At 35.0% G+C, this 20,672-nt stretch overlaps 2 protein-coding genes across 3 annotated transcripts in view; one reads left to right on the top strand and one right to left on the bottom strand.

Annotated features, from left to right (window-relative positions):
- The window catches only part of LOC136026237 (uncharacterized), an 82,644-nt gene extending 81,159 nt beyond the window's left edge, over window positions 1-1,485 (top strand). Inside the window, exon 5 of the mRNA XM_065702591.1 lies at window positions 154-1,485. Within this exon, the coding sequence (XP_065558663.1) occupies window positions 154-404 (251 nt within the window). The 3' untranslated portion in view covers window positions 405-1,485. The remainder of the gene's footprint in view (window positions 1-153) is intronic.
- Window positions 1,486-2,329: 844 nt separating this feature from the next.
- Window positions 2,330-20,237, bottom strand: LOC136026226 (large ribosomal subunit protein mL65-like). Of its 2 annotated transcripts, none has more exons than XM_065702569.1 (2): window positions 20,131-20,237; window positions 2,330-4,000 (listed from the first exon to the last, which is right to left on the bottom strand). In XM_065702569.1, exon 2 carries the CDS (start codon window positions 3,976-3,978, stop codon window positions 2,353-2,355), a length of 1,626 nt encoding a protein of 541 aa, XP_065558641.1. In that variant the 5' UTR covers window positions 3,979-4,000; window positions 20,131-20,237; the 3' UTR covers window positions 2,330-2,352. The 2 variants fall into 2 exon arrangements, with proteins under 2 accessions (XP_065558641.1, XP_065558649.1); XM_065702577.1 differs by having other exon boundaries at window positions 20,096-20,153.
- Window positions 20,238-20,672: the final 435 nt, after the last annotated feature.

Genomic DNA, 20,672 nt, shown 5'->3' with positions numbered 1-20,672 from the left:
ACGATATGAAAATAAACTCAACGTTCTAATTTTAGCTGCAACTATCTTCGTCCTGATTGAAGTCACCGACGCTGCGGTAACCTTTGATAAACTTTTAAGCTGCTAATTTTTATTCAAGACGATATGAAAATAAACTTGAAATTCTAATTTTAGCTGCAACTATCATCGTCCTGATAGAAGTCATCGACGCTGCTATAACCTTTGAGAAACTTCATTTGAAGCAATTCTATCCAAATGGATCAAATTGGTACTTTGGCTTTTCTTACTATATATCCTGGGTTGTTTTTACTGTGTTTATTGCAGCAGGAATTCTGTTTTTAATTTATTCAAGGAAGAAGAAAGGAAGTGAAGCTCTCAATGATGAAATGGCAATGGCAGACGAGGCACAAATTATGGGACGATAAAGTGATCGACGATAAAACATTTCTCTTTTTAGCTTTCTATGAACTTTGTGATTCTCTGAATTAGTGTTTAGGCATAGTCAATAATTGACCCTCTTACTAGCCTTTACGTTTTTTTTTCGTTGTTTACTCATTTTATCTTACGGTTGACAGCGATACACAAAGTGTGTGTAGAGATTTAAACACAACAATGCAGACACCCCTTAATGATCCAATCATTTGTTCTACGTTTGTAAAACAACCGATTATACAAACAGTGGAGAGATAAGGACGTTTAAAAAGCCTCAGTATATAATCACAGGCTCCGTCACCAGGGGACAAAGCCCCCCCCCCCCCCCAATATATGAGGAAATAGTTTTTGAGCAAAATTTCCCTTTTCATTTGATTAGCTTTAGTACTTTGATTAGCTTTTTGCATGGTACAAACATTAATTTGTTTTCAAATCCAATCTACGTCACCACAAATAATTTTACGGTGGTGAATCCTATGATTCGTGTATCTAGGGGAAATAATTATGTCAGTCACAATTAGAATGCAGCAACAGATCAAGATAACTTAGAGCATCAGACAAGAGTACAGAGGGCAGCTTCACCTCAACTCTGAAGAGCCTTGGCACATGTACAGCTTCTCTTCCCAAGTATCCTGACTATTCGGATGGAGGGCTTAAGAGGCAGAACCGTTCTTTTGAACATTATCAAAGAGAGGGTTATTCTAAGAAATACCTTTTTTTTGCGGTTTTGGAGACCTTTTGCCATTTTTTTACACAAATTTTATGTTTTTACCCTGGGAAACTATGTCTCTCATCAGCAGTCACCAAATCAAGGTTCTGCAAAGTAGGCCCAAGAAATCAACACGCATAAACAATGTGGTCAACAAAACTATTAACAGTAAAGAGAACAAGGGGGCTTGGGAGAAAACCCAAGCTGACTTCCATTAGATTTTTCAAGATTAACCTTCACTACTGAAGAAATATTGTTTTTATTTGGCCTGCTCTATTTATAATTGTATTTATTTTCTATATCCTTGTTTTAGAGTGAAAACATAGTTTAGTGCTTCATTTAAAAATATACAATTTTTACACGAATTATCTACCTTTATGCTACAGGAAGACAGGGAGAAGTATATATAGAATGTGAGAGAGAGAGAGATAGAGAGAGAGAAAAGGTGAGAGAGAGAGGGAGAGAGAGAGAGGGAGAGAGAGAGAGAGAGAGAGAGAGAGAGAGAGAGAGAGAGAGAGAGAGAGAGAGAGACAGACAGACAGAGACAGAGAGAGAGAGAGAGAAATTTTGCATACAGAAATTGAAAAATAGGGAACAAAGAAATATATCACTTACTTTGGAGACGCTGCCCTTTGAACATTCGAGGGGAACTTGTGGTGGATTTGTGACGTCACAGGGTTAACCATCCCTCTCAGACAGTTTTTTTTAATCACTCTACGTGTTCACTTATTGATCTTTTCCTTTAATTATTTAACTATGATTAAAATTGAAACAGGAAGTGTTTTAGGGAAAAGACATCAACTAAGACGTAAAAGATAAACTATGCAACAAACATTCATAGTCTAAGACAGTTAATACTTGATCCATGTTTTATATTTTACTTACGGTATGTTTTCTTTTTTCTAATTTGAAAAATCCACAGAAGAATAGCTCCAGTACAGTTCTAATTGACGGACAAGCTCCATTTATGGAATTAACTGATAAAGGATTTCACCTAAAAAGATTGAAAAGGTTTTTTTTCCAAATGGCGAGCAGAGAATAAATATCACAATTTTTAACATAATCTACATAGCTTTTCCAAGAGGCTACAATTTCCTGAAAGATATTGGGCCTATTCTTGTTAAGGATACATAAGCTTCCTCTACATTTCTTAGTTTTCCCAATGCAATCTTTCATTTTAAACCCTCTATAAATTATATAAAAAAGACATTTAATTAGAAAACATAGCTATTTTATTCATCAATGACTTTGACGACACCTTTTCCTCTACGAGATCTCTTTGGTGGATCTCTCATGTCTCTAGGTACGTATCTTGGACGAATGATGTCATAACGCTGGTGAGATATCCTTTCATCTTTAGCCCACCATTTCCGCCTGGCGTCTTGTGGCCTTGTTTCGAAGTATATCTTGTAAATCCTTTCCCAATCATAGATCTCTGGTCTTTTCCTACGGTGCTGCGGTCGATTCGAATACATCTCCTTAAAATCACTTAAAATTGATTTCCTCTTTTCATCATCTGGAAGATCAGAAATATACTTAACATCACCGAAGTACGGACTAAGCTCCTGATGAGCCTGAACAGACTTGACTCTAAATGCGTTCACTAACATAAGGAGAACATTTTCATCCAGACCTTTAATCCTGCCGTTTTCAACACATTCATAAAGACGATGCATTGGTGTAGACCAGCAAATATTTTTAGGGTCATTTTCTTCTAGTAAAAGGGGATCAAGAACATTTGTGTTTAACTGATACTGATAGAATGACAAATACTGGCCATCACCAACAATTACTTGAGTTGTCATTGGGTATGTTATCTTATTCACAGGGCTGAACCCAAGCTTGCAAGCTTGAGCAAGCATTGACCCAAAACCATGCACAACTGCCAAGTTATCACTAAACTCCTTGATGTCATTTTTGCCACTTTTTCCATAAGCACAAGAAAAGGGCAACCATGATAAAGTAGTAAACGTTTTATCACTTGCGTGTGGCCAAGTTGCGTTAACGTTAGTTCCGTAATATCTGCATTTCATTAATTCAAAGCTTGAAGGGTGGTAAGGGCAATATGGTACTTCTATTTCTTGTGCGATTGCAGAATCACGACCAACACTATTAGCAAGGGGGTGCTTTGATTGTAGCTGAATAAGGGGCTCTCCTAGGTACTGGAATCTAAAAGCAACGGGTTCATTTTCGTCTATTTCTTTTCTTAGCCATTCAGGTGAATACTTTGTACGACATTTTTTAACAATTGGTGGTGGGTGAAAACCACCTACTAACCAAAAGGTATCACAACGAGGCTCTTCTTCAATGTCAACTTGATCAACGTCATGTTCAGCAGCAGACAACATTAGAGCTCGAGATAAAACTGAAGCAATATATTTAGAAGTTCGCAAATTTTCGTCTTTTTCAGTAGGTAATCTTTCGGCCAATGGGACTGATTTAAGATAATCAAGCTCCGCCTCAAGGGTATCAATAACACGCACTTTTATCTTTTCAAGGTCGTTGATAGCATCAAGGTGTGAATGTAGGGGAATATTCTCGGTTTGAATCATTCCTGTCCTTGTTATTTTCTTATAGAATTTTTCTGAATTATAGACTATTTTTGTTGGCCTTATAATATAGGTGGTCCATCCATAAATTCTTGGCATATTTATTTCCATCATTTTTTCTTCATATGATGATTTTTCTCTTACTAAATTTGCAAAAGCTTCTGCACGTAATCTGGCCCTGCCTCTGAAAGAGATATCGCGAATTTCTGGATAAACTGGCGATGGCTCTGGGGTTGATGTGCTCTCCATACAACCCAGTTTTGGTAAGCCATTAGGCTTCAATAGAATTCGTCCTCTTGATGTTAGCATTGTACAATCTCTACTGCATAGCCTGAAATAAAAATCCAGTAAACATAGATTCCGACGGTTAAGAAAAAGGATTTTGATTTACGAATCTTCGAAAATAATATTTTCAGCAGTTTGTTATTAAATTGTTTTTTTATTTTCGTCATTTATCAAGCAATTTTTTCAAATTGTGGCTAATTTCATTGCACAAAACAATTAGCAAAATCAGGCAAGTCACAGCAAAACAAATTTTTGCTACTTAACATTCTAAATTCCGATTTTTATTCAGATTAAACAAAAAAAACAAGTTTTTTCACCTAAAAGTAAGGAGCGACATCAAAACTTTAAAACGAACAAAAATTATTCAATATAGGAAAGGGGTTGTTCCCTCCTCAACGCCCCTCTTTTCAAACAGTTCGTGGTAACGAACAGTAGTAAGGAGCGACCCGGCTCAATAGAAACCAACACTCTAAAAAATGGAATTTTAATACCAATAGCTACATCAAAAGAATCGCATTTTAATGCTGATTTTAAATATATAAGTTTCATCAAGTTTAGTCTTACGCATCAAAAGTTAAAAGCCTGTGAAAATTTGCGTTATTTTCGAAAATACGCGGAAACACCCCCTAAAAGTCATAGAATCTTAACGAAAATTACACCATCAGATTCAGCGTATCAGAGAACCTTACTATAGAAGTTTCAAGCTCCTATCTACAAAAATGTGGAATTTTGTATTTTTTGCCAGAAGGCAGATCACGGATGCGTGTTTATTTGTTTATTTGTTGTTTTTTTTTTGTTGTTTTTTTTTTCCCAGGGGTGATCGTATCGACCCAGTTGTCCTAGAATGTTGCGAGAGATCATTCTAACGGAAATGAAAAGTTCTAGCGCCCTTTTTAAGTGACCAAAAAAAATTGGAGGGCACCTAGGCCCCCTCCCACGCTAATTATTTTCCCAAAGTCAACGGATCAAAACTCTGAGATAGCCATTTTATTCAGCGTAGTCGAAAAACCTTATAACTATGTTTTTGGAGACGACTTACTCCTCCACAGTCCCCGTGGGAGGGGTTACAAGTTATGAACTTTGATCAGTGCTTACATATAGTAATGGTTATTGGGAAGTGTACAGGCGTTTTCAGGAGGATTTTTTGGTTGGGGGAGGGGTTGAGAAGAGGGGGATATACTGGGGGAACTTTCCATCGAGGAATTTGTCATGGGGGAAGAAAATTTCCATGAAGGGAGCGCAGGATTTACTAGCATTATTAAAAAAAAAAACAATGAAAAAATAAATATGAAAAAGTTTTTTTTCAGCTGGAAGTAAGGAGCAGCATTAAAACTTAAAACGAACAGAAATTATTACCCATATTAGGGGCTCACCTCCTCCTAATACCTCGCTCTTTACGCTTTAAGTATTTTTAGTAATTTCAACTATTTATTCTACGGCTTTTGTGATTCAGGGGTCATTCTTAATGAATTGGGACAAAATTTAAGATTTAGTGTTAAGAGAGAGAGGTACTGACGAGGGGGCGAACCCTCTCACATGTGTAATAAAAACATGAGAATAAAAAATTCTTTACGTAAGCTAATTTATAAGTTACGTATATCTTTTACTAATAAAAAGATTCGTAAAAAATTAAAAGTTCTAGTTGCCTTTTTAATTAACAAAAAAATTGGAGGGCAACTAGGCTTCCTCCCCCGCTCTTTTTTTCTCAAAATCATTCGATCAAAATTATGAGAAAGCCATTTAGCCAAAAAAAAGAAATAAATATGCAAGTTTCGTTTTAATTATTCCTCTGTGGAGAGCCAAAATCGAAACATGCATTGATTCAAAAACGTTCAGAAATTAAATAAAAAAAACAAGTTTTTTTTTCAACTGAAAGTAAGGAGCGACATTAAAACTTAAAACGAACAGAAATTACTTCGTATACGAAAGGGGCTGCTTCCTCATCAACGGCTTGCTCTCTACGCTAAAGTTTTTAACTGTTTTAAAAAGAAGAGTTGAGAGAAAGAGTCAAACTTTAGCGTAAAGAGCGGGGCGTTGATGAGGAAGCAGCCCCTTTCATATACGAAGTAATTTCTGTTCCTTTTAAGTTTTAATGTCGCTCCTTACTTTCAGTTGAAAAAAAAATTGTTTTTTTTAATTAATTACAGTAAAGTTTGACTCTTTCTCACAACTCTACTTTTTAAAACAATAAAAAACTTTAGCGTAAAGAGCGAGGCGTTGAGAAGGGGACAACCCCTTTTCATATACGGAATAATTTCTGATCGTTTTAAGTTTTAATGTCGCTTCTTACCTTCAGTTGAAAAAAACTTGTTTTTTTATTCCATTTCTGAACGTTTTTGAATTAATAAATATTTTGACTTTGGCTCGCCGCACATGAATAATTAAAACGAAATCTGCATATTAATTTTGTTTGGCTAAATGGCTTTCTCATAGTTTTGGTTGAACAATTTGGATAAAAAAAGGGGTAGGGAGAAGGCCTAGTTGTCTTCCAATTTTTGGTTACTTAAAAAGTCAACTAGAGCTTTTTATTTTTTTATGAACGTTTTTATAAGTAATAAATGTACGTATTCGCCCCCTCGTCAATACCTCGCTCTTTACACTAAAGCTTGAATTTTGCCCCAATTCTATTAGAATGACCCCTGATTCACAAAGTCCGTAGAATAAATAGTTGAAATTACTAAAAATACTTTAGCGTAAAGAGCAAAGTATTGAGGAGGAGTCAAACCCCACTATATACATAATAATTTCTGTTCATTTTAAGTTTTAATGCCGCTCCTTACTTCCAGTTGAAAAAACTTTTTTTATTTATTTTCTCATTGTTATTTTTTAAACAATGCTAGAAATCCTGCGCCCCCTTCATGGAAATCCTCTTCCCTCATGAAAACTTCCTCCATGGAAAAATCTCCAACTTAGCCCCCTTCCCCTCCCCTCAAGGCGAAAAAGTCCCCCTGAAAACGTCTGTACACTTCCCAATAACCATTACTATATGTAAACAATGGTCAATTTTGTAATTTGCAGTCCCTCCTCGGGGACTGTGGGGGATTAAATTGTCCCCAAAGACAAGATTATTAGGTTTTTTGACTATTCTGAACAAAATGGCTATCTCAAAATTTTGATCCGGTGACTTTGAGAAAAAATAAGCATGGGAGGGGACCTAGGTGCCCTCCAATTTTTTGGTCACTTTTAAAAGGCACTAGAACTTTTAATTCCCTTTTGAATGAGCCCTATTTCGACATTCTAGAACCTATGGGTCGATACGATCACCCCAGGGGAAAAAACACATACACACACAAAAAACAAATAAACACGCATCCATGATCAATCTTCTGGCAAAAGATACAAAATTCCACATTTTTGTAGATAGGAGCTTGAAACTTCTACAGTAGGGTTCTCTGATACGCTGAATTTGATGGTGTGATCTTCGTTAAGATTCTATGACTTTTAGGGGGTGTTTTCCCCTATTTTCTAAAATTAGACAAATTTTTTCAGGTTTGTAACTTTTGATGGGTAAGACTAAACTTGATGAAACTTATATATTTAAAATCAGCATAAAAATAAAATTCTTTTTATGTAACTTTGATATTAAAATTCCGTTTTTTAGAGTTTCGGTTACTATTGAGCCGGGTCGCTCCTTACTACAGTTCGTTACCACGAACTCTTTGATTTTATTGCAGTCTACAAAATGGGTCAGGATTAGTAATGGGCGACGCTCCCATACATTTTCTCCTTTTATATATTATTCATGGTCATAGAAAGTTAGGAAGCGAGCTAACTGTATCTTAAAATCCAACATTGAATACCCTTTTTGGGTGGCAAAAGGGAGGGCACTTAATTGTCCATCCTATACCAAGAAATTCATGGCATTGGGTCAGAATTTCAAGAGAGCAATTTAAATTAGACTGGTTAATAAACTTAGAAAAGTCTCATGGCTGATACTGTTCATGAAGTCTTAGGGGCAAGATTAACAAACTAGACTAACAGCCAATTCAAAACCTAGGCTTTATCGATATATTTTAGTGCTCCATATACAACGCTGGTGTACACCTGCAACAGTGTTACTCTTTCAAAGGTGAACGTTATACACCTTGTTCAAATGAGAATCTTGAAGTGCAGCCCAATGCCCACTTTTTCCAACTTACAGATGTTTTACAACTCTTCCAACTCGTGACCACTTAGGAAATCATTACAAGTTTATCATTGACAATTCTCTGCATTAATTATATGAATTGCACCAACAAATTGAGTTACAACGTGGAACTGAAAGAAATCTTTCTTTCAGACCCTTCAAGCTTTCAACTCATACCAAAAAAATGCTACCTTAACAAAAACCCTCCAACCCTCCTCCTACCACTACAGCTCCAATTATATGATTACTCTTACTGCAACCACCACTAGCGCGACTACACATTCTACAAGAAAATCCGACCACAATTGCTTAAATGTCAAATACTTTTACAATGACTATTCTTTTTATAACCACTCGAAGTCGTGGTAGAATTCCTTCTTCCTCTAAAAAAGAAGGAATTCTGCGAGCCAATTCAAATTCCTATCCAGACTTCTACTACCCCAGCTACGAGTAAATCCATATAAAGTTCGCCAAGGCTATGACATCCATTGTCTCAGATGTTGATAAAACTTAGTAGGTCTTTTTATTTCAGGGATATAAACAACGTTTTATCCGTTTTATGTTTTGCACATCTTACCCAAATTGGACTTCAACGCTTATGTTTCCTTCTAATGGAATTTTGCGACAAGCCTACAGCTGTGACTTGAACCAAGGGAACAAGATACTTATATCATTAGATTGATTAATTAGTTTCTGATCTGTCCACTGACTGAACCAAAATTCATTAGGCTATATTACTTTGAATTTTTCTTAGAGAATTACCTAAACTTGCTAGAAAATAGGAAAATTTGACTATTCTTGCTTGTTTTTACGTATATTTTTATAATCGAAAAAATGCAAAGCAAACTTCAGAATTTAATTCGATATATGGATAAATCTGACTATATTCTATCGAATAATATCAAAATTGTCGTAACTTAAATATTAAATGCTGAAGACTACAGAATAATAACATTTGCAATTGCAAGCCTCGATATTTACGATTTTTACTTGTTAGCATCGTGGAAGACGAATGTTATAGCACGCCTCTTTGCAACATAATATGTATCTTCAGATGTTTACAGAATATCTTTAGCGTGGCAATATCTTATATGAGGAATCTAAAAAAAGATACCGATTTACACTATTTTCTTCGATAAATCTAGTTCTGTACTAAAGCAATTGTCTTAAAATATTCCATATTTTTAGTTTTTATAACCTTAAAGCAAATTAAAGAGGCCCAATCAAGATTTTGAAATAGATTTTCAAAGCCCCTCTCCCGCTGCGGGATAATATATTATATTCTAAATAAACGATAATCTATCATGGAAATCTCATTGTACATGCATTGACAAAAATCTAAATTAAGTGGCAGAACCAGGGGTAGAGAAACAGTTTTCCCCTCCGTGTCAGCTTGGGCATAGTTTAGTTTTGAGTCACTTTAATTAAGTTTCTATGAGTGTATCGACCACCAATGGGGAGAGCCACTCCCTTCCTTGGCAGTGGCAGTTCGAGGCCTAGAGGAGGGGACAGCTGCCCCTCCTCTAGTTTTTCTGATATCTGACAGAAAATTCCTTTTATTTTGTATTTTTACGCTCCTATGTTATACCTGCCCTTCCTCGAGATTACGAGGCCTAAAACATTTACTGCTTTTTGGAATGGAAGCATTGGAATTACTTGCATTCTTTACTTACGTTAAAGACTTAATAAGACTTACTTATAACTTATGGACCTAATTAAAAGTTTTAAGAACTTCTCAGATTAATAATTGAGAAGTGCCTGAGTCATTGAACACGTTTAGTCCTCAGCTTTATATATTGTGAGCGAGCGTTTGACTCAGCTGATAAAAGAGATTTAGCAAAGGTCTTATCCTTGTACGGTATACCATACAAATGTACAAAGGTGATTAGTGCTACATAGGAGAATAACACAGCTGCGGTTAAGAAAGGAAATGAGTTTGTAGCTGGTTTCGGATCAGCTCAGGAGTTAAGCAGGGTTACGTTCTATCCCAATTTACACCGATCATTCTCATTGATTTTGTCTTAAAGAATACAGTAAAGGTAATGGGAGAACACGGCATCAAATGGGAATGTAAAATTTTTCTGAACTTAAATAACGACTTAAGCATCATAGATGAAACTGCTAGTAAAATAAAGTGAACTTTTAGAAGTTTTGCGAGTTCAATGTGCAAGAATACAGGTAGAAAATTGATTCTAAAAAGACTAAATCACTAAGACCAGGATTAAGTGAAGATGAAAATTTAAAGTGAGTAACGAAAAAATTGATAAAGTAGACAGCTTTACTTATCTCGATAGTGTTATTAGTAAAGACGATGGGTGCAGTGAAGATGTTGAAAGTAGAATAGCCAAGGACTAGTGTGTTTTCTTCACAGTTGAAACAAACTTTGGGAGAATAGGAAGATGAGTCCGCAAACCCAGATTAGACTATTGCATGCTAGAGTGATGATAGAGGTCAAGCATGGTTCTAAAGCATGGGCGCTCCAAAAAACAGAGGGAGATTTATTACATATTTTCCAGAGAAATTGCCAATATTGTTTTGGGTACCCTACTGACTAACCGTATCTCAGGCAGTAGATGCGCCAAAAGTTTGGTTCTATCCCGCTTTCTTGGACAATAATGAGAGAAAGGTTGAAATGGCTAGGGCAAGTTCTGCAGATGAAGGATGACAGATTACCAAAGATTGTGCTTTTCGGCAAAGTTTCTAGGGCTAAACAAAAAGTAGGTTGGTAGGAGCATGTCGAGTGGAAAGATTTAAGGCTAGGGTAAGTTCTGCAGACGAAGGATGACAGATTACCAAAGATTGTGCGTTTCGGCAAACCTTCTAGAGCTAAACAAATAGCAGGTTGGTAGGAGGATGTCGAATGGAAAGATTTAAGGGATATAGGATCTTGCTAAGAGGGTGTAAAGAGGGAAGCTTTGAGTAAATTTGGGTGTAGGAGGAGCATGCGTAGCTGAGATTGCCCCAAGCGGATTAGTGATGCAGTGATTTTTACTAGTAGTTTACTTATTTTATACAAACCTATCGAATACCACCATAATTCTAGCTCCCCTCCCCAAAAACACAAAAAAAGAAGTCCCAATTACTTAGACCCGCGACTTTCTTTGGCAGAAATGCACACATAAATCTATTTTGCGACCATCACATTTGGGGAGAGGAGTATGTTTGTTAAAACCCCAAAAAACAGACAAATTATACAAAACCAGGGATATTCGAGACAATTCATAAAAATATGAGTAAATAAAAATATGGGTTGATTATGTCCCCCCCCCCTTTATACATGTGCTTGATCTGTGAGATGTGAAGATGATATGTGAGAAGTGTAGAACTACCATAAGTCAGCATCAATAAATAAATGAAACCCAAAACAAACAGAACTTACAATAAATAACCTAGACAAACTCAAAACGAGCAGAAATTAACCTGAGTAGGGCTCAAAGCCCCTCTGCCTTCCAAAGGCCAGAACATAATTTGCATTTTACTGAAAAAGAAACACAAATGAATGTGCATTGTCTGTTTAATATACATATACTGATATTTATTCATTAAAATGTTAATAATATTTGCTTTAATAAAGTCATAAAGCGAAAACATTATTTTTTTTCAGTGAAGTGCAAATTATGTTCTGGCCTTGGGATGGCACATGGGTTTTGAGCCCCACTCATGCTAATTTCCGCTCGTTTTGAGTTTGACTCGGCTATTTATTGTAATTTCTGTTCGTTTCGGGTTTCATTTATTTACTGATACTGACTTGTGGTAGTTTGACGCTTGGTAGATTATTTGATTTTATTTTTGCTCATTTTTGGTTTAATAGAGTTCTTTATTTTTCTTTGAAAAACTTACTTCGTGGAAAGTTATTTTTAATTAATTTCTGTCCATTTTATACTGACAAGGTCTTTTCAGGGAAAAAGAAAATAATTATTTATATCTTTTCAATTTTTCTTTAAGAATTATAGTTTGGCCTGCTATTTGTATGCTGGAGAAAATTTTTCAATAATTGTTAACAAACACCCTTTTAAAAATTTGGACACAAATACTAGTGTTTAATTTAATTTTATACGTCCTTTAGTTGACCTGAAATAGAACAGTTGATACCATTCACAAAAAATCTATCATGTTCTTTGAAGGCTTGGAATTTTAAGAGCAGAAGTAGCAATACAAGTAGCCCAGAATGTTTGAACATAATACCTTCGGTCATTCTTGGGATACTGCTGAGATATTTTATTGGCAATTAGCATTAACACATTTGGATTTAATCTTAAGGCAACATTTAGTTTTTAAACATAATGTGCAAATTGCATAACAGTGGGGGGTTGACTTATGCAATAGCCCTAGAGATACAGTTACAAGACCATTCAACTATGCTGAACAAAATAGCGATCTTAAATTTTGATTGGAAGTGTTTGGAAAATTATGAGCTAAAGAGGAGAGCTGCTTAATCTCAAATTTTTTTTTACTCTTAAAAAGGATATTAAAACTTTGAATTTCCTACCAAATTAGCTCCTTTAAAATAGCAATGATATCACTCGCTATGATAGAGCAGCGATGCCTATGATATTGCTTATTGCCCTTTCATACATGCATGTGCATAGTTTTTTTCGTTTAATTGAAACTCTCTCTAAACGTTTCAACTTAATGCCCTTAAGTGTTATAAGTCACAGTAACCATAGAAGTAGTATCAAAAGTATACACGTAGTGTCTTCTGGCTAGTTCAAAATCTGTCACAACTTACCCTGAAAGGTCTAACTTAACAATGTGAGCTGTTATTGTAATATTGCTTTGTCACCCTAAAACTTCGAACTTCCAACCAAATTAGCTCCTTTAAAATAGTAATGATATCACTTGCTATGATAGAGCAGCACTGCCTATGATATTGCTTATATGCCTTTTTAATACTTGCATACGCATAGTTTTTTCGTTTCATTGAAACTCTCCCTAAACGTTTCAACTTAATGCTTTCAAGTGTCATTAGTCACAGTGACAGTAGAAGTAGCATCAAAAGTATACACATAGTGTCTCCTGGCTAGTTCAAAATTTGTCACAACTTACCCTGAAAGGTCTAATTTAATAGTATAGCCTGTTATTGCGATACTGTTTTGTCACCCTATAGACAATCTACACTATCATGGTTCTTTTTGATTTAGTTCAGCATTTGCCTTAATATTCCTTGAAAGCTTCACATTAATGCCCTTAGCTTGTGTAGTAGCAGTACGGACATAGCACCTTTTTTCAACGTCCTTCAATACACAAAGAAATTTCAAAACTTAAAACAATCAACCAGGCCTGAAGCATTGCTAATACATCCTCTTGACAGTAGTTATATTAGCAGCAGTAGGAGTAGAGTTAATAGTAGTAGACTTAGCTTTAGCAGCAGTGGTAGGCTAGTGGTAGCAATAATAATAGTAGCAGTAGTAGTAGTTGTAGGAGTAGAAGCAGTAGTATTATGATGCAAATATTGTCTTTTTGGTTAGTTCAACTTCTCCCACAACAAGAATTGTAAGCTTTAATTCCACATATGAAACTGTTCCTAAGGTATTGCTGACATGCCGTTTTGACAACCTGCATATGGATAGCAGATTGTCATCCATACAAAAGAAATTTTCAGAAATATTCTCTCAAAATTTCACATTCATACCCTAGGCATAGTTCTAATAATAGGAGTAATTAGGCTTAATTAGTAATTAAGGAGTAATTAGGGCAACAGTAATAGTAGCAGTAGAGCTAGTAAACATTGCAGTAGCAGTGGTATTAGTAGAAGTGTGCACATATTGCCTTTTGGTCAACTGATCTTACCCTTTAAGTATTCTCTGAGAGTTCCAACTTAATACACATACCAATTCTTAAGATACACTATTTTGACAATAGAAATGCACACAGTCTCTGTTATTAGTTCGAATTTGCCATCAATGTTCTCTCAAGTTTTACCTTCATTGACTTAGCCTTAATAGTACTATTATCACAGTAGTTTAGGTGGTAGTAAAACTAGCTGTTGTGCTAGTGTTCCATTAACAATAGTAGTAGCAGTAGTCGCAGCAGTATTACTAGCAGTAGTAGCATGTACATATTGCCTTTTGTTCAGGTGAACATTGCTTTCATAATACCCCAGAAGTTTCACCTTGACATGTTAAGCCATTCCAAAGATATTGTTGATGTGTGCTTTTGACACCCTTTTGACTCCCTTTTTACCTCAATACTCTAAACTTTACATTTTGTTGCAACTGAAGTAGTAGTTGGAGTAGTTTAGCAGCAGTAGTAGCATAAGGAAAAGTAGCAGTGGTATTAGTGTTAGTAGCACCATACATATATTACCTTTTTGTCAGTTGATCTTCCCCTTTAAGCATTCTCCAAAAGATTCAACTTAACACCCAAATCAACTCTTAAGATATGCCCTTTTGATAATCTGAATGTGCATAGTGTGTTTTAAATTAGGTCAAATTCCCCTTCAATATTTTGTAAAATTTTCACCTTCATATTTGTAGCCTTAATTGTACTAGTATCATAGTAGTAGTGGTAGCAGTAGGAACATTAGTAGCAGGAATAGTGCATAATTATTAGTAGTAACAGTAGTAGCAGCAATATTAATAGCAGTAGTAACAGGTATATTTTGTCTTTTGGTCAACACACCATCCTGTTCATAATGCCCCTGATGTTTCCTCTTGGTATGATAAGCCCTTCCAAAAATATTCTTGATATGCCTGTACCAGCAATCCGTATACACATAGTATGTTTTGCTTTAATTCAAATTTCCCCTCAACGTTTCCTCAGACAATTTTTTCAATATCCTCAGCCTTAATAGTACTTGCTACAAAAATAGTAGTTTTAGTCATAGTAGTGGTATTATTAATTTTACTTGTGGTAGCAGTAGAAGCAGCAGTAGTTATAGCAGTGGTAACATGCAAATATTGCCTTTTTGGTCAATTGATCATCTCTCTTATCGTTTCCTGGAAATTCCAAATTAATATACTCAGCCATTCCTGAGTTACACCCTTTTGACAACCCATATACACATAAAATGTTATGATTTGGTTCAACACTCCCCTCAACATTCCCTGAAAGACTCATCTTAATGCCCTTTGTATTCTGGGGGAGTAGAAGTCAAGCATGCATAGCTTTTCTTGATAACATATACCATATGTAAACAATGACCAAATTGCTTAACTTGCAGCCTTTACCTTGAGCGTTTTTTTTTTTTTTGGGGGGGGGTTGAAGTCCCCAAACACATAATTACTGAGCTTTTCAACAACGGTTAAAAAAATGATGTCTCAAAACTCTGTTTGGATGTTTTTTATGGAAAATGATGGATTGGGAGGTTCTCTCAAATCACTTTGACTCTTAAAAGGGGCACTATAACTTTCAATTTAAAATCAGATAAGATCCATCTGAATTTAATACAACCAACCATTCCATAAGAACCTTATATGCCCCCAGGGCATAACTCAAAGCCCTTGCCCAAGGGCTCTGGGGGGTCACTCCAACCCTGGAGGTATTTTTATATGTTCTTTGGAGTATTTTAAACAAAATTGCCATTGCACAATTTCAATCAAATAAATTTGGTGAAAAGAGGGATGGTTGGGGGGAGGGTGCTAGTTGATCTCCATCACTATTGCCTCTTAAAAAGGAACTAGAAATTCCAATTTCAACCAAATGAGCCATCTCTAAAGTTTATACAACCATCCCTTCCATAATAACCTTAAATGCCCCAGAGACACAACTTACAATCCTCACCCATAAGCTCTGGTAGTTTGTATCAACCTCAAAAGCTTTGTTATAAGATCTTTGGAGTATTTTGAACAAAACGTCTTTCCCAATATATCTATTGGATACAACTCAGGAAAACATGACATGTTTGTGTGTGTGTGGGGGGGGGGGGGGTAGCTGCACTCTGATCACTTTAACTCTTAAAAAGGACACTAGAACTTAACTGTACATTACTGTACTTATACAATGAGTACATATACTTATGTACTCATTGTATAGTATATGATTAATCGGTACTTATCATATACATAATGTACTTATACTTATACAATAAGTACATTACTGTACTTATACAACAAACATAACTGACATCTTCAAATTTTGATTGGAGGTGTCAAGGGACATGATGAGCTTTGAAGGGGAGGGGTGGTGGTTGCACTCAAATCACTTTGACTCTTATAAAGGACACTATAACTTCTGATTTCAAATAGATTGAGCCCCATCTGAAGTTTATATGACCAACCATTCCACAGAAACTTTATATGCCCACACGGCAGACTTCCAATTTTCAAACAAATGAGCCTCTTTTAAAGTTATACAACCATACCTTCCATAAAAACTTTAAATGTCCCATAGCATAACTTATAACCATTGCCCCCAGGCCCTGGTGGTTTGTATTAACCCCAAAAGCTTTGTTATATGATCTTTGGACAATTTTGAATAAATGACTATCTAAAAAAAAATTTATTTGACATATTTTGGGAAAACACAGTGTTGAGGGGGGGGGGTAGCTGTCCTCAGATCACTTCAACTTTTAAAAAGGGTAATCGAAATTTGGATTACCAATCCAATGAGTCCATAGAATTTTTGCTCAAAAAATACACGAACATTGGACTAACTTTTAAGTTTTTATTGTATTAAAAGTTCAGTGTCCACAAAGTAACTGATATTTAAAGGTAACAAGGTTAAAGAAAAACAAACAAAAACATGGTAGCAAGTATATATTGTGAAGGAACACATCTTGAATCACCATTTGGTTTGATGTATCATTAGTCAATATTAAGGCTCACCATGGATTTTTATATTAACTTGTTTCAAGTATATTTTCAAAGTGACAGACATGAAACAAGCTTAAGTCAAAGATTTGCCTTACCACTTGCCTGCTTTGTAAGCTTGTTTCAAGTCTTGAATATTTGAAAAATATTTAAAGGCAGAGTGTGGATAACAGAATAGGTTCACAGGATGACCCTGCCAAGAAAGGACTTCTTGGCTCTTGCTTCATAATTTTTCCCCCAAAGGAGAATCCTCTTAATTCCCCTCTAATGGTTTGACTTGTGTGCAATGTTAATATCTTTAGTATAAAAATACACCAACTTTTCAAAATATTTGGGAATTCAAGGTAAAATTCCTGATGAGAGGCTTTTTGCTAGGCTATTTTGGGAAGTAGTTGATTTAGCAGAAATAAACTTTGTGCATTGAATTCAGATATTAAGTAAGATTTTAAGCCACACTAGAAATTTCTTTGAATTTTAAACTCTTTTTGGTAAATTTATCAATGTATTAGCTAACTTTACGAGTTAAAGATAATCATGCCACTTGGTGCACCATTTAATGCTGATTCCAAATATACTGATTGATAACCTTGCAAAGCACTCTAGCCCCAACCCTGATTGGGCCTGATGTAGCCCTAGACAATATGTAAAATTTTGCTGATTTTGTTTGTTTGTATAACTTGTTTCTCATCAACAATTGCTTCATAATGCCACATAAAGCCAATTTGAAAAAAAAAATTATTTGCAAAATTAGTAAAATTCTAACAAATGAGATTTTTCCTATCTTAGAAAAGTAGTTAAATGAACCATTCCAGAACAAATTCAGACCCTAAATTATAAAATGGAAACTATGCATTGGGGTTTTAGAGCTCCTATCTCTTCTCCTTCCCTTTTCTTAAGGCTTAGAAAATTACATAGAAGACAGTTCAACCTGTCTTAAATAGAAGAAGGCTTCTCTAGCCTTGGAAAAAATATATATCCCCTTAATCTTGGCATGAGAAGGTTTTTTTCACTCTAGGTTTTGAAAAAATAATTCTACGAATTGTGACACAATTTCTTAATTAGTTTTTTATGTTAAAACATATTTGTCCAAGCTCTTTAAAAGCTGTTAAATCAAAGTTTTGCTAATATGGTTTGCTTAAATTATCTTGACAATTGCTTAGGGCATTAGTTGAAACTTTCAGAGTGTTGTTGAGGGGGTGAGGACAAGTAGATGTTGAAAAATTCTTTCAGCATTACTTGTACTGAAGATCTATTCACAAAAACATCATATATATACTGCAAAGCTTATTCACAAATACCTTCCTGTGGAATAATTTAGGATATAGACAAATACCTGAAAATTTTGCCTGCCTAACTCAACTACTTCCCAAAATAGAAAAAATCCCCCTTGTCTAGAACTTTACTTAAAACTTAGGACTTCTCTAGGTTATTTTCCTTAGAGGACAGAAATCAGATACCATAGTGAAAATATACAAGTTTATTCAATACTTTTACAAAGCATAACAATATTAGTCATCACTATTATGGGACCTGGTTATTATGGGCATCATTCTTGTCTATGGTATATTCTAAAAGGAAACACTATAATCATGTTCAGAAATTGCATGAAAAAAACAAGCTTTGGTAAAATTCTAGTTAATTGACTTCTTGATATCTCAGAAAGGGTTCAGATTAGGGAAATGAAACTTTCAGGGATGGGTCTACAGGCTGAAGTATGTCCCAGGAAGGTATTTTAAAGTACCCACCTCTACTCTTTCTCCCTCTAGAGGATCCTGAAATTTGCCTACATGACAGGTCTATATTTACTGAAATTTTGACAAAACAACATTTTACCTTAATTTTTAGTTACTAGTTGCTTTTTCTCTGCCTTTACTTCTGAAAATGAATTACTGCTATTTGAGTAGAATTTTCAGCCATATCAATATTTTTTTCAAAATTTAGGAAATGTATTTGAATATATTTAAGACCTTACAAATGGAATTGAGCAAAGTTATGAAGCTGAAAACAATTTTGTTGTACTTCAATTAAGCAGACAATCTATTTTGTAAAGTTTCACTTTTATAGCACACATATTTTTAAAGGTCATCAAAGGTCTGGGCCCTCTAGAGGGAGAAGGGGTAGAGGTAGTTGCTTCAAAATACCTTCATGGAACATACTTTAGTCTGTAGATTCATCCCTGAAAATTTCACTTTCTTAACCTAAACCCTTTCTGAGATAGCAAGAAGTAAATTAACTAGAATTTTACCCAATTTTTTTTTAACAGAAAATAAGGAGCAGCATTAAAACTTAAAAGAAACAGAAATTACTTTGTATATGAAAGGGGCTACTTCCTCATCAATGCCCCACTTTTTACACTAAAGTTTTTCACTGTTTTAAAAAAGTAGAGTTAAGAGAACAAGTCAAACTTTAGTGTAAAGAGTGGGGCTTTTCTCTGCCTTTAGTTCTGAAAATGCAATTCCTGTTATTTGAGTAGAATTCTGAGCCATATCAATGGGTTTTTAGGAATTTAGGAAATGTATTTGCATAACTTTAAAACCTTATAAATTGGGATTGAGCAAAGCTGTGAAGCTGAAAACAATTTTGTTGTACTTAATTCAAGCAAAAGATCTATCTTGCAAGATTTTACTTTTATAACACATATATTTTTGAAGTTCATCACAGGTCAGGGCCCTCTAGAGGGAGAAGGAGTGGAGGTAGGTACTTCAAAATACCTTCCCAGGACATACTTTAGCCTATAGACCCATCCCTGAAAGTTTCATTTTCCTAATCTAACCCCTTTCTGAGATAGCAAGAAGTCAATCAACTAGAATTTAGAATCTTAAATGCTTCTTTCTCAACAGTCCTAATTCTATACATAGCCTATACCCTATTTCTTAGCTAGGCTATTTCAATAATCAATGGATCAAAAAACGGTAAAATTCTAGATTAGTTACTTTTTGTTATCTTGGAAAGGGTTTAGGTTAGAAAAAATGAAACTTTCATGGATGGGTCTACAGAATAAAGTAGCCTATGTCTGAAATCCTTATGTATGTCTTATGACATACATGCATACTTATGTATATCTGGAATCCTAGGCTAATACAAAACTTTGACAAAAAATCAAGCTTTCATATACAGCCAATGGCTGTATCTTTCTTCATCAGAAGGGACTGAGACACAATTACAACAACAGTAATGGTTAAGTTTGAAACAACATAGAAACCAAATTGGAAAAGGATCAAATAATCCTTTTTCTTTCTGTCTATAGCCCCAATCATTGACCTACCCCAGACTACACTCGTCATTTTGATTAAAGCCTACCTATGCTAATTTCAGCTCAAATTTTTCTAGCGTCAGTTGTTTCTTCAATAAAAGTTTTTGATTTTGGCTAGTGACGTCTAAAAAGTTGGTAATGTCAATTTTCTTTTGGCGTTTTAAGCAGAGGGACCTTAAACAGATAGTCTTGCATTAGAAAAATTGAATAGTGATGAGAGTCTTCCAGCCAGAGGGATACGACCCACGTGCAAGAGATAACTTAAACATGAAAGTAAGTGGCTCTGCGATTTCCCCAGCTATTTTTTTAATCATTTCATTTGAAATCTTCTACATCTGGCAATTTTGATGTGTTTAATTTTTCAAGAATATTAAACACTTTAATTAGTGTAAAATCCGAATAATAAAAGGGTGAAGTAGTTTCAAGTGGTATCGGTATTTCAAAATGTGAGGTAATTGGTTTTGGCTTAACAGAAGCAAAAGTCTCATTAGAAATGTAGGCCTTTTCAAAATCACTATCAATTGTTAATTGTGTAGTTCGATGTATAAATGTTGCTACAGAAGGTGCCAGGTTTGGTTTATTTCTATTT

This window comes from Artemia franciscana, chromosome 1, assembly GCF_032884065.1.
Source record: "Artemia franciscana chromosome 1, ASM3288406v1, whole genome shotgun sequence".
NCBI lineage: Eukaryota > Metazoa > Arthropoda > Branchiopoda > Anostraca > Artemiidae > Artemia > Artemia franciscana.
This window is presented reverse-complemented; position numbering and strand designations above follow the sequence as displayed.